General features: G+C 40.6%; 1 protein-coding gene across 3 annotated transcripts in view; it reads right to left on the reverse strand.

The window, feature by feature from the left end:
• Positions 1 to 21542, reverse strand: part of brinp2 (bone morphogenetic protein/retinoic acid inducible neural-specific 2) — a 118367-nt gene that overhangs the window by 45269 nt on the left and 51556 nt on the right. For 2 of the 3 annotated variants that reach the window (XM_013140487.4, XM_013140483.4), the window contains exons 2-4: positions 20948 to 21275; positions 12969 to 13159; positions 9638 to 9819 (exon numbers count right to left, since the gene is read on the reverse strand). In XM_013140487.4, coding sequence (XP_012995941.2) covers positions 9638 to 9819; positions 12969 to 13159; positions 20948 to 21225 — 651 coding nt within the window. In that variant the 5' untranslated portion in view covers positions 21226 to 21275. The remainder of the gene's footprint in view (positions 1 to 9637; positions 9820 to 12968; positions 13160 to 20947; positions 21276 to 21542) is intronic. The other variant, XM_013140489.4, reaches the window with a different exon arrangement.

Consider the following 21542-nt stretch of genomic DNA (forward strand, 5'->3'; position numbering starts at 1 on the left):
CTGGTCTGGCTAAGGATGTGAGGGCGTACGTGTCCTCCTGTTCGGTGTGCGCTCAGTGTAAGGCACCTAGACAGCTTCCGGCGGGTAAGTTACTCCCTTTGCCCGTTCCACAACGACCATGGTCTCACTTGTCCATTGATTTTCTGACCGGTCTTCCCCCCTCACTAGGCAATACCACGGTCCTGGTTGTTGTGGACCGGTTTTCAAAGGCCTGCCGGTTCCTTCCCCTCCCTGGTCTCCCGACGGCCCTGCAGACCGCAGAGGCTCTATTCACCCATGTCTTCCGGCACTACGGGGTGCCGGAGGACATTGTTTCTGACCGGGGCCCTCAGTTCACGTCTCGGGTCTGGAAGGCCTTTATGGGCCGGTTGGGGGTCTCGGTCAGCCTCACCTCCGGGTTCCACCCCGAAGCTAATGGGCAGGTGGAGCGTGTGAACCAAGACCTGGGGAGGTTCCTGCGGTCCTATTGCCAGGACCGGCCGGGGGAGTGGGCGGAGTTCCTGCCCTGGGCAGAGTATGCTCAGAATTCACTCCGTCACTCCTCCACGTCCTTGACTCCCTTTCAGTGTGTCCTGGGGTACCAGCCGGTCTTGGTACCCTGGCAGAGCCAGCCCGAGTCTGGGGTTCCGGCGGTGGACGACTGGTTCCGGCGCGCCGAGGACACCTGGTCCCTGGCCCATCGACACATCCGGCGCGCCGGGGTTCGCCAGAAGTCCGCTGCTGACCGCCGGCGCAATGACACCCCGGTCTACGCTGTGGGCGACCGGGTCTGGCTCTCGACCCGGAACCTCCCTCTCCGCCTGCCCTGCCGGAAGCTGGGCCCGCGGTTTGTAGGGCCGTTTAAAGTCCTGGGGAGAGTGAACGAGGTAACCTATAAGTTACAACTTCCCCCTGATTACAGGATTAATGCCTCGTTCCATGTGTCTCTCCTCAGGCCGGTGGTGGCTGGTCCCCTCCAGCAGTCTGAGGTGCGGGAGGTCCCTCCGCCCCCTCTGGACATCGAGGGGGGCCCGGCGTACTCTGTCCGTTCCATCCTCGACTCGAGGCGCCGGGGGAGGGGCCTGCAGTACCTGGTGGAGTGGGAGGGGTACGGCCCGGAGGAGCGTTGCTGGGTGCCGGCGGTGGATGTTCTTGATCCGGAGCTCCTCGCCGACTTCCATCGTCGGCGCCCTGATCGTCCTGCGCGGCGCCCTCCGGGTCGGCCCCGGGGCCGGCGGGGGCGCGCTGCCGGAGCCGCGCGTCGAGGGGGGGGTACTGTAACGAGGACGCGCATGGAGGACGCGCGCCACCCCTCCCGACGTGGTGTTCGGTGCGCGTCATCGCCGGCCTTCTAGCCACGCCGCTCCTCCTCCCACGGCACTGTCATGTCTTGTTATTGCACACACCTGGTGTCCATTCCCTCATTAGGTTGCCTATATTAGTTCCCTTGTTTCTGGGCGTCTTTGTGTGGTATTGTTCTATGTTTGGTGTTGTATTGCAAGTCTATTGCACGCTTTTGCGCTCTTGCTGTTACGCGTGCCATTTTTTCGTTTAAATAAGAAAGAAGATTATCTACCTCCCTGCGTTTGGCTCCTTTATTCACACACCCTGACACACCGATGACAGTTGGATACATCTTGGCATGTTATTTTTCGTGACTGTCAAACTTAACAATGCTGTCCATTGGTCCATAAAACCCCTCAACTAAATGCAAATGGAACAATAGGACGGATTTTAGGCTGTTGATGGGACAATTCTTTTATATTGTTTAAAGCAGAATACTTTTTTTCATCAGTATACTATGTTTTCATCTAAGAAATTAAATGGTATCCCTTTGTTATTATAAAATGTTACATAACTTTGTATGTAAAAAGCAAAAAAAGAAAAACATGGATCCAATTCCGTTGCAATCCCATTGAAGGGAGTGCAGTCAGCACAAGGGTTGTTACACCTAGTTTGGGAAATGAGGTCTCTGAAAATCTGGGCGAATTGTAAAAAAAATGTATGTACCAAAATTTGTAATATTATAATTTGGTAGGTGTTGTTTGAAATGGGATTTTTTTTTTTGTAGGAGTACAATAAATAAAGAAAACAGTAGGAATCAAACTGCTGGTTAGTGTTTCTCAGGGAGCCCTAATACCTTCTGGTATTAAATTAATATTAGATGTTTCACCAGGGACTTTATGGAAAGGAGGGGTGATAAATCTCATTGATCAGTGAATGAAGGAATGAATATTGCAGCCAGTTGACCAATGCTGTTTAGGTTGTCATGATACGACATAAGCTAACCATGAGAATCCTTTAATAGAAAACAAAGGTATAAGTCGAGGACATGTGCACAATGCAATTTTAATGAACAAATACAAAATCGGTGTTGGGCTATACTGTCTTTAACTGGAGCTACACAATCTGTGCTGCCTTCAGTCACCACCATCAGTACTGAACAGACATTCTAACTGAGCACGTTATTTTGGGAGTGAAGAGCCTGGGGAAGAGCCTCTGAATTCCAACCCAGACCCCCACCTAACCCTTACCAGCTTGTACGGATGGCCCTTTATTGTCACATGTTGCTGGATAAAACTCTTAGGGGGACTTCCAGCATCCCCAAGCTGATGGATTTGTGGATCGAGCTTTGGGATGCACTTGTGACTTAACTGCTGAAATTCAAGTTCAACTTTTAAATAATAAAACACACATTAAATTCTAATTAACACATCCCTCCTGCTGTTTTACAAGATATAAGCCTCAGAAACAGTTAAACATTTATAATTTAGAAGGTATTTTATCTTTAACATGGGATTTAGCAAAGGTCTTCTTGATAATTCTATTTTCCCCTAATAGAGCATATGCTGTAGCCGACCTTATTAAAGGTCAGATTTACAACTCAAACCCTACTTCCACTCCAATCTGATCTGTTTCTTGTACAGTACACTTAACTGCAACCCTAAAATATGATGTAACAATATAAAAAGTAGCCTATTACTTTTTATTTGTGAGATACTGTAAACTACTCAAAATGTTTTAGGTTACATTGAAACAATGCACTGGTTATTTGATTAATAATGGAAAAAGACATATTTTTCAAAACACACATGACAATGTAATTACAAAAGATTACATTTAATCCAGATTTGTAATTCATTTACACGCCAGATTGTTGCCATTTGCATGTTGTAACTTTTCAAAACAGGGTATGGCATAGCGTTGCAAAATGGTGTGATAGCCTTCCTCCTTCAAGATCACTTTTACCCTGTACAAATCACATTGCCTCCACCATGTTTGACAGATGGCATCAAGTACTCCTCCAGCATCTATTCATTTGGTCTGTGTCTCACGAATGAGGTTCCTTGTGATCGAAACACCTCAAATCCTTGATTTGTCACTCCACAACACTTCCTCAGTCCAATGTCTTTCTTTTGTCCATCTTAATCTTTGCTTTTAATTGGCCAGTATGAGATATATCTTTTTCTTGGTAACTCTGCCTAGCCACTGTTGACTTTGAGACTGGTGTTTTGAGGGTACTACTTAATGAAGCTGCCAGTTGAGGACCTGTGAGGCGTCCATTTCTCAAACCTGACACTAATGTATTTCTCCGCTTCCTCAGTTGTGCACCAGGGCCTCCCTCTCCTCTTTCTATTCTCCTTACAGACAGTTTGTGCTGTTCTGTGATGGGAGTAGTACACAGCATTGTACAAGTATCTTCAATTTAGTTAAAATTTTTCACATGGAATAGCATTTCACAGAGAACAGACTGATGGTTTTCAGAAGACAGTTATTGTTTTCTGGCAATTTTGAGCCTGTAATCGAACCCACAATTGTTCGTTCCCAAGTTCAGGACACTGGGTATTAACACCTCCCTTTGCAACTGGAACCTGGACTTCCTGAAGGACAGACCCCAAGGGGTGAGAATGGGCAACATCACCTCCTCTGCACTAACCCTGAGCATCGGAGCCCCTCAGGGCTGTGTTCTCAGTCCCCTCCTGTACTCCCTGTTCACGCATGACTTTGTGGGGACACACAGCTCCAACGTCATCCTAAAGTTGGTGGCCGACACCACCATCCTGGGTCTCATCTCCAATAATGATGAGACCGAATACAGAGAGGAGGTAAGTGATTTGGCAACAGGGTGCCAGGAAAACCACCTCTCTCTCAACACAAGACACACACAAGTAAATTATTGTGGACTCCAGGAATGCAAACAGTGGGGTTCATGCCCCCATACACTTGGATGGATAGAGTCTCTGACTCAAAGTAAAGATGACCTCACCTGGTCCAGGCAAGCAGGCTCAACTGTAAAAACTGCCCAAAAACGCCTATACTTCCTGAGTAAACTTAAGCAACTTTAAGTTTGGCATGTCTGTAAAATCTCTTAGCAACTTTTACAGGTGCGCTATTGAGAGCTTCCTCTTAGGCTGTATTACTGCCTGGTACGGCAGCTGTTCCACTGCTGATCACAAGTCAGTTAAGCGCATAATCGGCTGCCATCTCCCTTCCGTGCAGGGCATCTACCATACACAATACTTTAGGAAAGCACTGAACATCGTAAAAAACTACAGCCACCAAGGCTATCGTCTGCTCACACGGCTGCCTTCTGGTACATTAGCACATTTTATTGTATACATTTTTACTACTACACGTATATGTAAAATATTTAAAATTCCTTTTTATACTATCCATATTCCCATTTCTACATTCTCTGGAATACCTGCTAGTTTCTATTATTATGTATATTATTTATATTATTTCTGCTTTAAATATTTTTTAAGGCCAACCGCGTATATGTCATGTGCCATGTCACAAGAATTTCACTGTTCAGAATGATGCTGTGTTATTTGGTGAATCTGACAAATAAAAATACTTTGACATTGACGCTCCAGATATTCAACTACTCTAAAGAACGACAGTTTTATTGCATCTTTAATCAGCACAACAATTTTCATCTGCGCTCATTTAATTTCAAAAGGGTTTTCTAAAGTCTTTTTTATGATAAACTTGGATTAGAAAACAACATGCCATTGGAACACAGGACTGATGGTTGCTGATAATGGGTGTCTATTCGCCTGTGTAGATATTCCATTAAAAATCTGAAATTTGCAGCTACAATTATCATTTACAACATTAACAATGTCGACACATTATTTCTGATCAATTTGATGTTATTTTAATTGATAAAAATGCTTTTCTTTTCTGATAATAAATTACAGAAAAAAGAGTGTGAGAACCAACTTTTGGTCTTCCTATGGTCTTCAGAAAACTCAAATAATGCTATTTCCTATTGCTCATGTGACTTGTGGAAAGTCCCACATTTTTATAAGAGGGAATGTGTCTAATGTAACTAATGAATGTGTCTAATGTAACTAATAATAAAAATCAGATATAACATAAAAATACAGTTACCAAAACACCTTTTTGTATGAATCATTAAGATGCGATATATTAAATTCTTTATGGATTGGTAAAATAATGTTTATGAACAACAGACATAATTTATTAGGCATTGTTCATAATTTTAAGATATATTTGCTAATCTAATATGTGGGATCATTTGAAAAGAGACAAGAATTTGACTTCTTTGGGTAAATAAAGGGTTGAATAGTTTTTATTTTCTGAGCTTTCAATGTAACCACGCTAAGTTACATTTTAGCAAATCCCACTCAAAGTCTGCCATTTTAGATTTTGTGAAGAATGCTTCAAACGCTACACAGATGGTACCAAATGATACATTTTCACATAACATGATATTAGGCATCGATAAACCAGGCCAGTATGCAAAACAGTAACACCTTGAAAAAAGAAGTGCACATAATTTCCGTTCATATGTCCATCTCCTGACAATGAACATATTTGGCATTGGGAATCATTAACTCCATTGTGATGGATTTTTTGTAATTTGAAATATGTGAAAAATGCTTGAAATACTTTTTCTATTGTACCAAATGACAAATCTTTTTGTAGGTTGAGAAGATACATTGTAGTAGAGAGCATGTATGAATGTTGAATAATTGCATAATACAGACCTGTATGTTATAAAGATGTCTATTTACCGATAAGCATTCATATTAGTGTTAATTAAATTATAAATGCATATAAATCAGACACAGTTAACCTTTTCATGTAAATGTTCAACCCACTAATAATATGTATTATTTGCTATATGGTGGTGCCATAACTGTTACATGATGACATCTCTTGATCCCTGTTATTTCGTGCAATTAAATTTGGCACACGTGCTCAAGGTTATGAATCTAACAAATGTATTAACTATGTATACATTTGGCACCATTGGAAAAATCCTCCATGCAGCATTTGGTTTATCTATTGATATATGATACATAAGTGTCACTTAGTGCAAAAGTGGGGCAATAAGGCCATGATGAATGATGCCAAACACCGCTTTCAGCTTTAATTCTTGCTGTCTTTATATCACTGAAAACCTTGTTCCAAGTGTAAATAATTCAAAAGGTTTGCCTTATTACCAAAGCAATGTTTGTTATTTTTGTTAAAATTGTCTTTTCAGTGTATCCATAGAGCTAGTTTTTTTTTATATATACAGTAGTTCATCCTTCAGTCAGAATTTGTGAGAACACTCATTTCGAATGCCTGAAGCTTTAACAGTATCTGTGTGTATGTGTGCTGTCCGTAAGTGTTAAACTTGAAAAATATTGATAATGGGGAGTAGAATTATTGTTTTAAAATGGGAGCATTAATAACTGTATTTGTGACTTTAGTCACCAAAAAATACAGATAATTTAGTTTTTTCATTACTTTAAATTATAGCATAAAATGCATTTAGCATAATGCAATACTTTAAAATTGAAAATATTATATAGTAAACATCCAATCAATATTTTTTTAATTTTAATAGTTTATATGCTAAAATATTTCCCTGAAGGATAAATCCATTTAGAATGTCAAAAGAACAGCTGAAATGCTTTCTAATGGTCAGAGTACAACAATACAAAAGATTCGGAACCAACATCTGGGAACCAAAGTCCCAGATGTTTACAATAATTGACAATACAAGCTGTAAAGTCTTAAAGCTTGATATTACATTTTTAGCTTTTTATTTAAACATTTCCATCAACTTACCTCGGATAATACCAATAGACTAGCTAGTACTTGATATATTCTACCTTAAATTTAGGATGAATAGGTAGCTGCTGAGTAGAGACATTACACATGCAAGCATTCTTAACTGCCGTTGAGCATTGAATTACACCTAATTTCACATTCTAATTAAAACGAACCAACCAAATAAAACTTCCATGTACTGTACAAAAGAAAAATGACAAATTAGATACAGTGGGGAAAAAAAGAATTTAGTCAGCCACCAATTGCAAGTTCTCCTACTTAAAAATATGAGAGAGGCCAGTAATTTTCATCATAGGTACACTATGAGAGACAAAATGAGGGAAAAAAATCCAGAAAATCACATTGTAGGATTTGTAATGAATTTATTGGTAAATTACTCTGTAAAATAAGTATTTGGTCACCTACAAACAAGCAAGATTTCTGGCACTCACAGACCTGTAACTTCTTCTTTAAGAGGCTCCTCTGTCCTCCACTCGTTACCTATATTAATGGCACCTGTATGAACTTGTTATCAGTATAAAAGACACCTGTCCACAACCTCAAACAGTCACACTCCAAACTCCACTATGGCCAAGACCAAAGAGCTGTCAACGGACACCAGAAACAAAATTGTAGATCTGCACCAGGCTGGGAAGACTGAATCTGCAATAGGTAAGCAGCTTGGTGTGAATAAATCAACTGTGGGAGCAATTATAAGAAAATAGAAGACATACAAAACCACTGATAATCTCCCTCGATCCGGGGCTCCTGCAATATCTCACCCCGTGGGGTCAAAATTATCACAAGGATGGTGAGCAAAAATCCCAGAACCACACGGGGGGACCTAGTGAATGACCTGCAGAGAGCTGGGACCAAAGTAACAAAGGCTACCATCAGTAACACACTACGCCGCCAGGGACTCAAATCCTGCAGTGCCAGACATGTCCCCCTACTTAAGCCATGTCCAGGCCCGTCTGAGGTTTGCTAGAGAGCATTTGGATGGTCCAGAAGAGGATTGGGAGAATGTCATATGGTCAGATGAAACCAAAATATAACTTTTTGGTAAAAACTCAACTTGTCGTGTTTGGAGGAGAAAGAATGCTGAGTTGCATCCAAAGAACACCATACCTACTGTGAAGCATGGGGGTGGAAACATCATGCTTTGGGGCTGTTTTTCTGCAAAGGGACCAGGACGACTGATCTGTGTAAAGGAAAGAATGAATGGGGCCATGTATCGTGATATTTTGAGTGAAAACCTCCTTCCATCAGCAAGGGCATTAAAGATGAAACGTGGCTGGGTCTTTCAGCATGACAATGATCCCAAACACAACGCATGGGTAACGAAGGAGTGGTTTCGTAAGAATCATTTCAAGGTCCTGGAGTGGCCTAGCCAGTCACCAGATCTCAACCCCATAGAAAATCTTTGGAGGGAGTTGAAAGTTCGTGTTGACCAGCAACAGCCCCATAATCACTGCTCTAGAGGAGATCTGCATGGAGGAATGGGCCAAAATACCAGCAACAGTGTGTGAAAACCTTGAGAAGTCTTACAGAAAACATTTGACCTCTGTCATTGCCAACAAAGGGTACATAACAAAGTATTTGAGATTAACTTTTGTTATTGACCAAATACTTATTTTCCACCATAATTTACCAATAAATTCATAAAAAATCCTATAATGTGATTTTCTGGATTTTTTGTTCTCATTTTGTCTCTCATTGTTTAAGTGTACCTATGATTGTGAGGTTCTCGCGTCATTCCGGATCTAACTCCTCCCCACCACGCTCACCTGCCACCGTTACACTTTCACTTCCCGACAAGCATGAATGCACCCAGCAATCCAGATCCCAATCGCCAGAATACTGAACACCTGTGCCCTGTTTATCCCTCTATTTAGCCCGTGCTCTGCCTCCACTCCAGTGTGAGGTATTGTTCGTAGTGGACCTGCCAAGCTTGTGTACAGATCGCGGTATTTACCTTTTTGACTCCCAGCCTGTTGTTCTCTTCCTTCCTGTTCCTGTTCTATCCCCATATTCCAGAAACCGGCGTCCTGACCTGTCTACCTGCCCCGTGGATTCTCCCCCAGCCTAACCCTGCCTGTGTTGTTGCCCTCGCGGACTGATCACCCGGAATTCCGACCTACCTGCCTGCCCCTGGATTCTCTTACCGTCTCTCCCTGCCTGTACTGTTGCCTCCGTGTACTGATCACCCGGCGTACTGACCTGCCTGCCTGCTTCTGCTTTTCTCCTCTCTGTCTATTCCTGCCTGTGCCTTCGCCTTCGAAGTTACCGAAACTACCTGCCCGTCTTTACCGTTCTTGCTCTTGCCTACTCCCTTGTACAAAGAATAAATATACAGTTGCACTTCTGCAATTGGACCCACACCACTCCGTTCTCTGTTTTCATTACAATGATGAAAATTACAGGCCTCTCTCATCTTTTTAAGTGGGAGAACTTGCACAATTGGTGGCTGACTAAATACTTTTTTGCCCCACTGTATACAGTACTCTAGCAAACCAATCAAATGTATTCTGAAAAGTTATCTGGGTTCTTCAGTGTCTGAACATCCTTGAGTAGCAGCAGACTTTACCTTTATGGCAGACGTGGCTATTTGTAGGTGGTGAAGTCTTCTTAAGGTGCTCTCGCGGTCTGTGAAATAAGAGGCAGCCAACTGATGCAATATTTCCAAGGACACTACTGAGCTGTTTCCCTGTCCCTCCGATTTCTTACTGAGCTTCTGCTTATCCAGGAATATTGTCAATGATTCTTCTCCTGTTGAAAGATAGAAAAAGAAGGTAACACAAAAAAATCCCACTTTAGTCAAAGATTATTATTAAGCAGTTCTTAATAACAATATGGAGCACATGTACAAGTAACGGGGCACATTATCCTCCATGAGCAGAATGAACAGAGTTATTCAGAGAAAAGCTCATTGACTGCTTGTAATGGTCTATCTCTGTCTTGTATGAAAACCCAGACATTAAAAAAACCCACTATAGCACATAATTCTACTCAGTTTTTAAATAATAGGCCAGACAGCATCTTTAGCTATTATCTACTTTGAGGCAAGAAGATACTATGAGGACCCATCAGTAGAATGTGTGCATTGCTATTTGTGATCATCTCATTAGCATGCAGCGTATGTTCCAATCCCTTTTCTTGGAGCTGTTAATTACGGGAGCTCGCTATGGCTTCGCCACTGCATTCATCTCTCTTGTCACTTAGAGTCTGTAACTTCAGTTCATACATACACAATAAAGTGACATCTTAATTCATTTCCACATTTCATCTAGCGTAGTATTCAGGTTAATGTCAGAGCAAATGTTTAGAGACCATGACCAGGAGTGTTTGTCAAATTGATTATTCAGATGGTAAAGGGAGGGATGTCTTCTGAACATATAACTTTCGCAATGTCCTCATTTATTCAGCAATACCTGAATCATGGACTGTCAAATCAGAGCAAGTAAATGTTGTCAGTCCTAACAGAGTGAAAATATGCCTTAATGCACATTTATTTTGGAGAGTAAAAATAAGATTTAGTTTGACAAAAATGACCTATACGACACTGATGTATGATATGTACAGTGGGGAGAACAAGTATTTGATACACTGCCGATTGTGCAGGTTTTCCTACTTACAAAGCATGTAGAAGTCTGTAATTTTTATCATAGTTACTCTTCAACTGTGAGTGACGGAATCTAAAACAAAAATCCAGAAAATCACATTGTATGATTTTTAAGTAATTAATTTGCATTTTATTGCATGACATAAGTATTTGATACATCAGAAAAGCAGAACTTAATATTTGGTACAGAAACCATCCATCATCTTCCGCTTATCAGGGGCCGGGTCGCGGGGGCAGCAGTCTAAGCAGAGATGCCCAGACTTCCCTCTCCCCAGACACTTCCTCCAGCTCTTCCGGGGGGACACCGAGGCGTTCCCAGGCCAGCCGGGAGACATAATCCCTCCAGCGTGTCCTGGGTCTTCCCCGGGGTCTCCCAGGAAGGCGTTCCGGAGGCATCCGAAACAGATGCCCAAGCCCCCTCAGCTGACCCCTCTCGATGTGGAGGAGCAGCGGCTCTACTCTGAGCTCCTCCCGGTTGACCGAGCTTCTCACCCTATCTCTAAGGGATCGCCCAGCCACCCTGCGGAGAAAGCTCATTTCGGCCGCCTGTATCCGGGATCTTGTCCTTTCGGTCATGACCCAAAGCTCATGACCATAGATGAGAGTAGGAGCGTAGATTGACCGGTAAATCGAGAGCTTCGCCTTGCGGCTCAGCTCTTTCTTCACCACGACAGACCGATACATCGACCGCATTACTGCAGAAGCTGCACCGATCCATACAGAAACCTTTGTTTGCAATTACAGAGATCATACGTTTCCTGTAGTTCTTGACCAGGTTTGCACACACTGCAGCAGGGATTTTGGCCCACTCCTCCATACAGACCTTCTCCAGATCCTTCAGGTTACGGGCTGTCGCTGGGCAATACGGACTTTCAGGGAAGGAGGTTGCTGGCCAAGATCTCGCGATACATGGCCCCATCCATCCTCCCCACTATACTATGCAGTCGTCCTGTCCCCTTTGCAGAAAAGCATCCCCAAAGAATGATGTTTCCACCTCCATGCTTCACGGTTTGGATGGTGTTCTTGGGGTTGTACACATCCTTCTTCTTCCCCCAAACACGGCGAGTGGAGTTTAGACCAAAAATATCTATTTTTGTCTCATCAGACCACATGACCTTCTCCTATTCCTCCTCTGGATCATCCAGATGGTCATTGGCAAACTCCAGACGGGCCTGGACATGCGCTGGCTTGAGAAGGGGGACCTTGCGTGCGTTGCAGGATTTTAATCCATGACGGCATAGTGTGTTACCAATGGTTTTCTTTGAGACTGTGGTCCCAGCTCTCTTCAGGTCATTGACCAGGTCCTGCCATGTTGTTCTGGGCTGATCCCTCACCTTCCTCATGATCATTGATGCCCCACGAGGTGAGATCTTGCATGGAGCCCCAGACCGAGGGAGTTTGACCGTCATCGTGAACCTTTTCCATTTTCTAATAATTGCGCCAACAGTTGGTGCCTTCTCACCAAGCTGCTTGCCTATTGTCCTGTAGCCCATCCCAGCCTTGTGCAGGTCTACAATTTTATCCCTGATGTCTTTACACAGCTCTCTGGTCTTGGCCATTGTGGAGAGGTTGGAGTCTGTTTGAGTGTGTGGACAGGTGTCTTTTATATAGGTAACAAGAAAAACTAACAGGTCTGTGAGAGCCGGAATTCTTACTGGTTGGTAGGTGATCAAATACTTATGTCATGCAATAAAATGCTAATTAATTATTTAAAAATCATACAATGTGATTTTCTTGATTTTTGTTTTAGATTCCATCTCTCAGTTGAAGTGTACCTATGATAAAAATTACAGACCTCTACATGCTTTGTAAGTAGGAAAACCTGCAAAATCGGCAGTGTATCAAATACTTGTTCTCCCCACTGTACTGTACTGTACATATCAGTGTCATATAGGTAATTTTTAGTTTGACAAAAATATATAAATCCAAAATAAATGTGCATTAAGGCATATTGTCACTCTGTTAGGACTGACAACATTTACTTGCTCTGATTTGACAGTCCATGATTCAGGTACTAATGAATAAATGAGGACATTGCGTAAGTTATATGTTCAGAAGACGTCCCACCCTTTACCATCTGAATAACATATTTGACAAACACTCCTGGTCATGGTCTCTAAACATTTGTTCTCCCCACTGTATATGAGCACAGTGCACAAAACATGTGGAACCTATGGTGCACCGGTATCTGAAGATACTGTATGATTACAGTTACATTTTGAAAAGCTAAATCCCCACATCCCGATGCCACAAAGCCTGGGGCTTGGTGCCACTGAGTAGGTGTGGAGTTGTTTACCTCCTAGTGTAGCAGACACCAAAAAGTGAGTCCCATATTTCTTGATCAAGTTCTCGTGGATTTGTTGCAGACTTGGCCTTCGACCCAGCAGCCTCAGGTTGCGTAGAAACTCAGGCGCCAGCGGCAAGGGAGCCTTAAAAACATCCCTCTTCTCAGTAGCCAAGCTGTTCACTTTCCAATGGCTGAATTCCCTGCAACAACAAACTAATCTCAATTCAAGTGAACCACGGGAGAATGTTGAGATGTGTCTGATTCATGGTGCTAGGGTCATTTTATTGGTTAATATTAGACTGCTGAAATACACAGTGTCTGAGTTTTATTTGATTATTAAAATATGCATGTATTCTGACAGAACAAACAAAAAGAACAAAACTGAAATAATAACATGCTATTGTCCCAAAGGAAAATGTGACATTTTACATTTACACTTATTTTGCACACTAACTGAAGTCAGCATTGTAATACTGTCACAACAATTTTTTTGTTACTCAGCGGTTGTTACTCCTGATTATCATAGACAGCTTAGACATTTGCACTCATGACAACACAAAAATATCATGAAAAGTGTCAAATAAAACAACAGAATAATAGCAAACCAATGTTCAGGTAGGGAGTCCAAACATTCAAATTTAATTATTATTATATACTACCAAAGACTATGAGATACTACCCATTAAGTTAGGATGATGTTGTCTAGTCTGAAAAATGAGTGACGACAGAGGTTGTGATCCGAGCATTCCTTTTATTCCATGATGATTTCTAAGAGTTAATTGTAAAAGTGTTGGCTGACTGTTCCTGCGCTAATGATGATAGATGCTCTTAATTACGAGGCTTTAGCACAAGCTGATTGCACCTGCAGCACTACAGGATAGCAAGTAATTGTTTAAGCCAAAAATCACTACCGTAGCGAATTATCAATTCCCCATTTGATAAAAGCAAAGCACCTGATATTAGCATTGTTGTGAAGTTTCCCTTCCTACCTCTGAGTCTCAGCTTGGACACAAACAGATCTGTCCAAATTTCTAACATAACAGCACTGTGGTGACTAACCTTAAAACTAAGTTAACTTTAACCGTTACCTGTAAATGTTACTCGTAACAAAGGATTTTTCATTTTGTATCGATTATGTTAAAGACCCACATAATATTGAAACTTTATAGAGCAAAGTAATTGCGAGTCATGAAGGACCAGTAGCAGTGGGGATATGTTGTTGGCAAACGTAATTGCCCCGATTTATGTTCATACTGAACGTAATCGTGCTTTACAGGAGAGTTTCATATGAGGTTAATTCCTGAGAGGTATGATTGCGTGTTCTATATATATATATATATATATATATTCCATGGTTATAGATTATTTTCTTCATAAGGCATCAAGGCATTCTTGCGATCTAAAGCCATGCAAAACACCACCTACCATCCTGTACTTATGGGTTTAACCTGGGTCACAACAGCTACTTGCCATATATCAACCACACACTGGCATATCAAGGTGTTGAATGCCTCTCTTTCCGTGTTAGATTTCTGTGAGCTATTTTAAGAGGCAAGGGGGAGAACGGTTGATCTGCCCCATTTCCTCTGGATGCTGAGAACTAGGAATCTAGCGTATTACTGTTTGGCCCCCATCAGCTGCAGAGGCGATCTATCATTTCAATGTGTTTTTGTGAGGTATTGTACCAATTTCTTGTGAAACTTCAAGTCCTGTACATTTTTAATATTGATTCTCGCATTTTTTCAGTGTCACACAGAGCTGGTGTGGTTTGGACGTAAGTGCTGTTATGTTGCGATAAACTTATATTATTGCAGAGTTACTGACATACAGGGTTGCTCAAAATACATTTCTAAAATAGAGCAAGTTTAAACAATAACGTAGTCTATACATCAATTCCCACATCTCTAAGATTCACGGGGTCTTTAAAACAAAGGAATGCATGTGGCAATTAGAGGCTATTCCCTTTCTTCCTACTGTATCAGTATCAGGTGCTGGCACTGCACATTCCATTAGACTGTTTATGCTCAGCAGAATATGTGAGCCTTGCAACACTTTCCCTCTAATTTGAGTCAGTTAAATAGTTCCTCTCAGAGAACATTCTTTGTCTAGCTGAATGAGAAGTAATTCTGTTAAAGAACAAAATGGAGAGCTCAAAGACCTGCCTTTTCAGTAATTGGAACATTTCTGCTAAATGGATAATGTATTGTAGAATTACACCAATGGCTGAGAGTAGCTCAGTCCCCAACAAGTTGAATAGCATATTCTAATTCTTAATCAGAATCCAAATAAATCTTGTTAGTTGTACATAAGAAATAAATGTATGGCTAGTCATGGAATTCAACAGACTAGTTTGATTCCTCTAATCGTTTGCAAGTGGCAATAGAAAGGAAAGCTCCAAAAATATCTGAATGGCAAAAAATATTCCCTCAGAAAAAGTAATTATATAGATGCACTTCAGAACAGAGGGAGAACCAATTCCGTCAATAACCAACATATATGGCTGATAAGAATAGAGTAAATGCATTCAATTGTCCCTCCTGTCTCAGAGTGTAATGCTCGACTTGATGTGAGACATGCAGCTTGTCTCTTTAATTTATACTTAAAGGGATATTTATGCTTTTTGTGTTAGACTTCTTTTTCTGCAAACCTTTAGTGTTATATCATCACACAGACATTTATTTTTCAGGTTAAAGTTCCATTTGTGATAATTTTTGGCTGGCTTTAGTTTCTTATGACAAAAGCCATACTGCTTAATATGTGGTATTGTATAGACTCATCAAAAAACATAATGCAATATTCTCAAAAAAAGTCCCCACAAGAAACTTCATGTCTTTACAAGCAGGGTATTTCTAAACATTTCTACTATTACACGCATTTATGTATATTACAGGAAAAGTAGTTTAAAACATGGTGAAAGTGGGAAGTACCAACTGTATAGTTTGAGTTATATATCTTTATGATTCTAATAGTGTAAATAGTGTTTTGATATTGACGTGCATGTATAATCCACAAGACGTAAGATGGCAGTTGAGTGTCTTTTGGCGACATTTTGAAGAACATTTCTGTGTTGTTTTGGTAAGTCCATCCACTACATATACCTCTTCAATGTTTTTAGATTTCCCCTGAAAATACTCTCTTTACAGAATTTGGATTTAACAACTGACGTGTGCTTTTCTGAAAGCTTTTTCTTGAAAGTAAGCTGAGATTTTCTTCAGACTGAAAGGCTTTTTTGTATTTAGAAAGCTCTAAACATGAATTTTTAAAGAAAGAGTACAATGGATAAAAACAATCCTGTTAAAGATAGACTCAGTTGAATAACAGCTACAGTATGAGCAGCACCGCAGATATTGAGATGAGCAAGATACAGAACTTTTTTTTCTTACACAGTATCTGAGCATGTGCATTGGTTTACTGTTACAGCATGGTAGCCATAGGACCAGAGGTTAAAGATGCGTATTTCGTGTCAGCACACTTATTTGTGTAAATGTACACACTATTCTGTTTATTGTCTTCATCTACAGTCCTATAATATGTATATACTCCTTGAACATTTTGTTGTGTCAGTGCTGCGGAGATTCATTCATTAAAATAACATTTATCTACACAACACTTTTATTTTTATGTATTAATTGGGAAATTATACAGCCCCCTAAAAACTTTTTTGGAAAAGAAAGAAAAAGGTGCAGTGGTCTCTTCATTTTTTCTGGAGCTGTATATACAGTGGCTCTCAAAACAATTCAACCCTATTGGACTTTTCTACATATTATTGGTAGAAGATGAACAAAAAATGTATTAAATCAATATCTTTTGGCACTGAAACACAAAAAAGCCCATAACTTCAATGTAAAAAAAATATATCTTAATTTACCTTGATAAAGGCTAATTAACTTGTTGTTTGATTTTGAGATTAACACCTGAACTCATTTGGGATTGCTATTATAAGGGGGTGGAGAATTATCCAGTTATGTTTTTTCTGAAGTGTGTGGTATGGTGTGAAGTTACATGGGGGTGGAATCTAATTAAAATGCTTTAAACTGAGGCATTGACGCCACATAATGTGGAAAAAAGAGATCAAGGGGGTGTTGAGTTTTTGTAGGCAATTTATAAAATTTTGCTGAGCTTAAGTTAACTGAAAGGAAACACCTTTAACACAATAACAGTCATCCAAATGCCCAAGTGTGGCATAAAAACTACATAAGTGATCACCCGGTGTTGGACATATCACTACCAATCACAATAAAAATGAGGTCCTAGGTCTAATCTGGACGCAAGACTCAAACCCTGGTCTTGCAAAGATGCGGCTACATGTGAGGCACTTTAACGCTGTGCACTTCATGTATCTACACCAACCTATTTGCATCAATTATTTTCATGCACAGTCAAGTTGTACATGTGTTTAATTACTTAGCTGCAGTCAGGTAGATCTGAGAGGGGCATCAAGCTCTCCTAGGGAATGTTCCTCTTCAATGGAATGTTAAACTAGTGACCTGACTCTCTGTGGTCAATAAAGATCCCATGCTACTTATTATAAGACCAAACATGTTAACCCCGGTGTCCTGGCAGAATGGGTCTCTCATATCATCATGGCCACCTAATCATTCCTAGGTCCAATTGGCCCATTCAGCCTTCTCCTCCCTCGGTAAAAAAAATAAATAAAAAAATACACATGTATAGTACTATATGTACTAAATGTATGCAATACATAATGTATGTAAGTAACTCCGGATAAAAGTGTCAGCTAAATTACATAATTTTAAAAAATCTCTTGCAACTGTGGGAAACCCAATAAAAATGAAGTAAATCAAAGAGCACAATCGCTAAAAATAAACACTTTCCCGGAGAGTGTATAAACTTGAAGGCAAATCGTCAGTTTAGAGCAGAATCTGACATTTGATTATGGTTAACAAAGACCAGTTTGATAAGAGAGACAGGTACGAAATTACGTTCAGTCATCTACGAAAAGCTGCCTTAGAACCCTGAACCAATCTCTCCTAAATCACATACTTCATTAGAAAATGTCCACATTTCTGGATCAGCATTGTGCATTAACTTAATCATTTGTGACCATGTCTCATTTCATGTTTTATTAGCTTGGCATCTCTAACTGCCTCCAGAATGAGCCTGTTACCATGTTACGACAGCCATAGGGGCCTAGATGGACTCAGTCGGATCCCTATAGGCTGTCAGTGCTGCCACCTTACATAGCAACAAAAGCACAATGAGCCAGCTGTAATGTTTCTTAAGGGAATGCATCTATCATTGTAAAACTCCTCCTGGGACAAACTGATTTACAGTATGTGCATTTTCCTGTCTGGATATCGTAAACATCCTTCCTTTATCTTTTTCCTACCAAATGAAGGCCTATGAAAGAAGAAAAGAATCCCAGGCGGAAAAATATGCTTATTCTGTATCTTGTTTTAATGTGGATCATTATTTATTATTTCATATTCATTATTTATGAACCACATTAGTGCTTTATCTATTCCGGGTTGTTCTACCAATTCGCTGCTTTTTAAACTAAGAAACATGGTCAGGGAAAACAATTTTAATATTCAACTTCATAATTCAGCAAGTTTTCAAAATCTCAAGGTTTTATAAAAAAAGGACTAGAATAATTTCCAAGTGACAAATAAATGGTTGACAGCATAATCTTTAATCATCCATGAATCTGCTACGGGGTAAATGGAGGCTTGCTAAGTGCAAGCACATTTAAATGCATAACAAAAAAAATAAATCTTTTGAAATCTTTGTTTATTATTTAATTATTATTAATTAATTTCACTGTGAGAGAAACATTGTATCAGTTAACGTAAAAAGGTTCACCTTGACATGAGGGAAAGACAAAATATTCACCAATCACTTGGAATTAATAATCTTTTTAAAAATGTTGCCAAGGCAACAAAAATAATGAGCGTAGCAATGATGGTGAAACAGAGATATTGGTATTAAGTGGGTTGAAATCTTCCCAGAAGTGACAAAGGGTTGATGGAGGGACATATAGCAAGTTTTATATACAAATCTATGGTCTATTTTTCACGGAATTAGTTTAATTACATAACAGACTTAAAAATATCAAATGGATGCAAAGGGCACTCTGCTGGATGTCCCCAACTTCCCCAAGTTTCTAACTGTCTGTGAGAGAAACCTGACAAGACCACAGCCAGGGGAAGTGCTTTGTTTGAAGAGCTTTGGCTAGGTAGATTCTGCAGGGAATCTGAGCATATTTGCCACTATGACCATCACATCCAATTTATGCAAAGGCATTGGGGGTCCTCGAAACTCAAATCATCTTTACACATTTCACAGGTATTGTAAATACTGTCCTCGTAGTTACTATGTCAATGGCACTTACAGAATCAGACTCTCCCTGCACAACACTTGAGCTCAGGAAATGACAAAAAATACCAGGCTTGCCATTAAAACAGGACAAAGCCCCTTCACTCCGGAATGTAACAGCAAGGATGACTTAGTTTGCTTGGGCAGAAATATGTCAGTGTATCCTTTGTAGAGGAGCAGTAACCAGGCATAGACTAGGGGGAAAAATCTTCCTCTATACATTCCAGTTAGTGTTCACAATTGGTAATATATAGAATTGCACACCAACTTTTTCTCTGGGTGTCCTTTCAAAAGATCAGTTAACATATCAAAAGACCTTGGCAGCACAAATGGCGTGTGGGGGAAACCTAATTTATGCCTATTGACGACTGAGGTGTTGGTTGTACAATCCTGCACACACACACACATGCACACAAACACATACACTTTGCCTGCTAGGCAACCTTTCGAACACTGCTGGCTGTGCATTGCCTGTTTCCATCACAGATCTGCAGGCCTTTTTCTGCCCAGCTGCTCTCGCCATACTGAGTTTTGGATTTGGCATGCAGTTGGCCACTGTCAGCAACATGTGGGCTGAGGGCAGAAAGAGAGGCCCAACTTGACCAAAAGATGAAATATCCTGTATTGATGCTAGTCTGAAGGCCTGAGCCTGGCAAATGGCCTCTATACACAGATTAGTTATATTTATTATACTGCTTCAAGAAGAAAATAGAACAACGAGGTGGGATTCATTCAAATCAATCATGGAGAAAGACAATATAGCTTGTAACTTTACCAGTGAAGTTAAGTGATTCATTAGACATGTTTTATCTTATCTTATATGTTACATTGGTTTAATTTGATCTTTTCCTAGGTCTCTCTGAAGGCATTCTGCTGACTAGAAATAGTATATGCAGATACCGACTGTTAAAAACCACTATATTGCAATTTAACAAAGTGATGACTGATTTCTCCACTAAAAATATAACCATCCTTAAAAATCTGCATTTCAGTTGCTTGTCCTAGTCATTTCTGACACTGTCCCAGAGTATAAAGTAGAAACATGTTGTGATCTGTTTCACATCTATCAAAAAGCTACACCTGTCATGTCTAGACATACTCAGAGCATCGGCAATGAAAGCTATCATTTCAAGTTGTACAAGAAGAAACTCATGTGACAAGCAGGTTTCTAAATGAATTGTTCAAGAGATGAATGTGTGTACTTTCACTGAAGAAATGCACCTAGTCTGTTTATGCCCTTTGAACATGCCTACCGTACAGTCCAATAGCATTAGCATTACAGCAGAAAATAATTATCCCAGGTATCTCTAACTATCCTTTTATTAAAGGTGAATGTAGCAAGATGGAGTAGTAGTAAGGGAATGTGATTGAAAAGAAAGGGTCAAACTCAAAATATCTATATTCCATCCTCTAGGAAATGAAAATGTAAATGGCAGACTTATCAGATCTCATAAATCCCATTTGGTATTACATTTCGAATAGTAATAGTAAAGAAAGATGTTGAAAAATATTTGATGTGCTTTTTGTATCATGCCACAGTATACTAGAGAACACTAAAAGTCCTTTGGCACTGGGCAAATATTTCCTTTCGGTCTACAGCTACTACGACACCCAGACACAAGCCCACAAACGCTTCGTCTCCAGATCCTCACCTGTAGATCTTATAGCGTGTGGAGAAGCCTTGCTGGAAGCGTTCTTTGAACTCTGTGTATTCCGGACAACGGTGGAAAGGTCCCTTCTCGGACAGGAGCCAATCCAGTTGGCCTCCACTTTGGCGTCCGGCGCTGGCAGCAGTGAGCGAGGGGTTCTTACTCTGCTGCCCCTCAGCCAGGGCCAGAACCCAGCCGAGGTGACCCAGCACTGTCCACTGCCATAGGAGCATCAACAGCAACCATCTAACAGCTGCGGCACTCAGCCAACGCATCGCCATCTTCCTGTTGGGCACCTGGGACCAGCATTCTTCTACTAATCCCTGCTGACCTGTGTAGACAATGAAAGGAAGATTAGACTTAATTCATAAATCTTTCAAAAAATTATTATGACATGAAAATCTTCTTCCTGGTGGTACATCAAGAAAGAACCAGTTTTAGGTCTACTACTGTTCAGTCAAACACAGTACATAAACATTTTCCATTGGCAAAAAAAGAAATAGAACTACTGGGTAAAATCGATTCGCAGATCTAAAGTATGGTTTCAATTTGTAACTAAGGGCATATCTACAGTATATCTTTGTAAAGCTATACACCA

The sequence above is a fragment of the Esox lucius genome, chromosome 3, assembly GCF_011004845.1.
Source record: "Esox lucius isolate fEsoLuc1 chromosome 3, fEsoLuc1.pri, whole genome shotgun sequence".
Taxonomy (NCBI): Eukaryota; Metazoa; Chordata; class Actinopteri; order Esociformes; family Esocidae; genus Esox; species Esox lucius.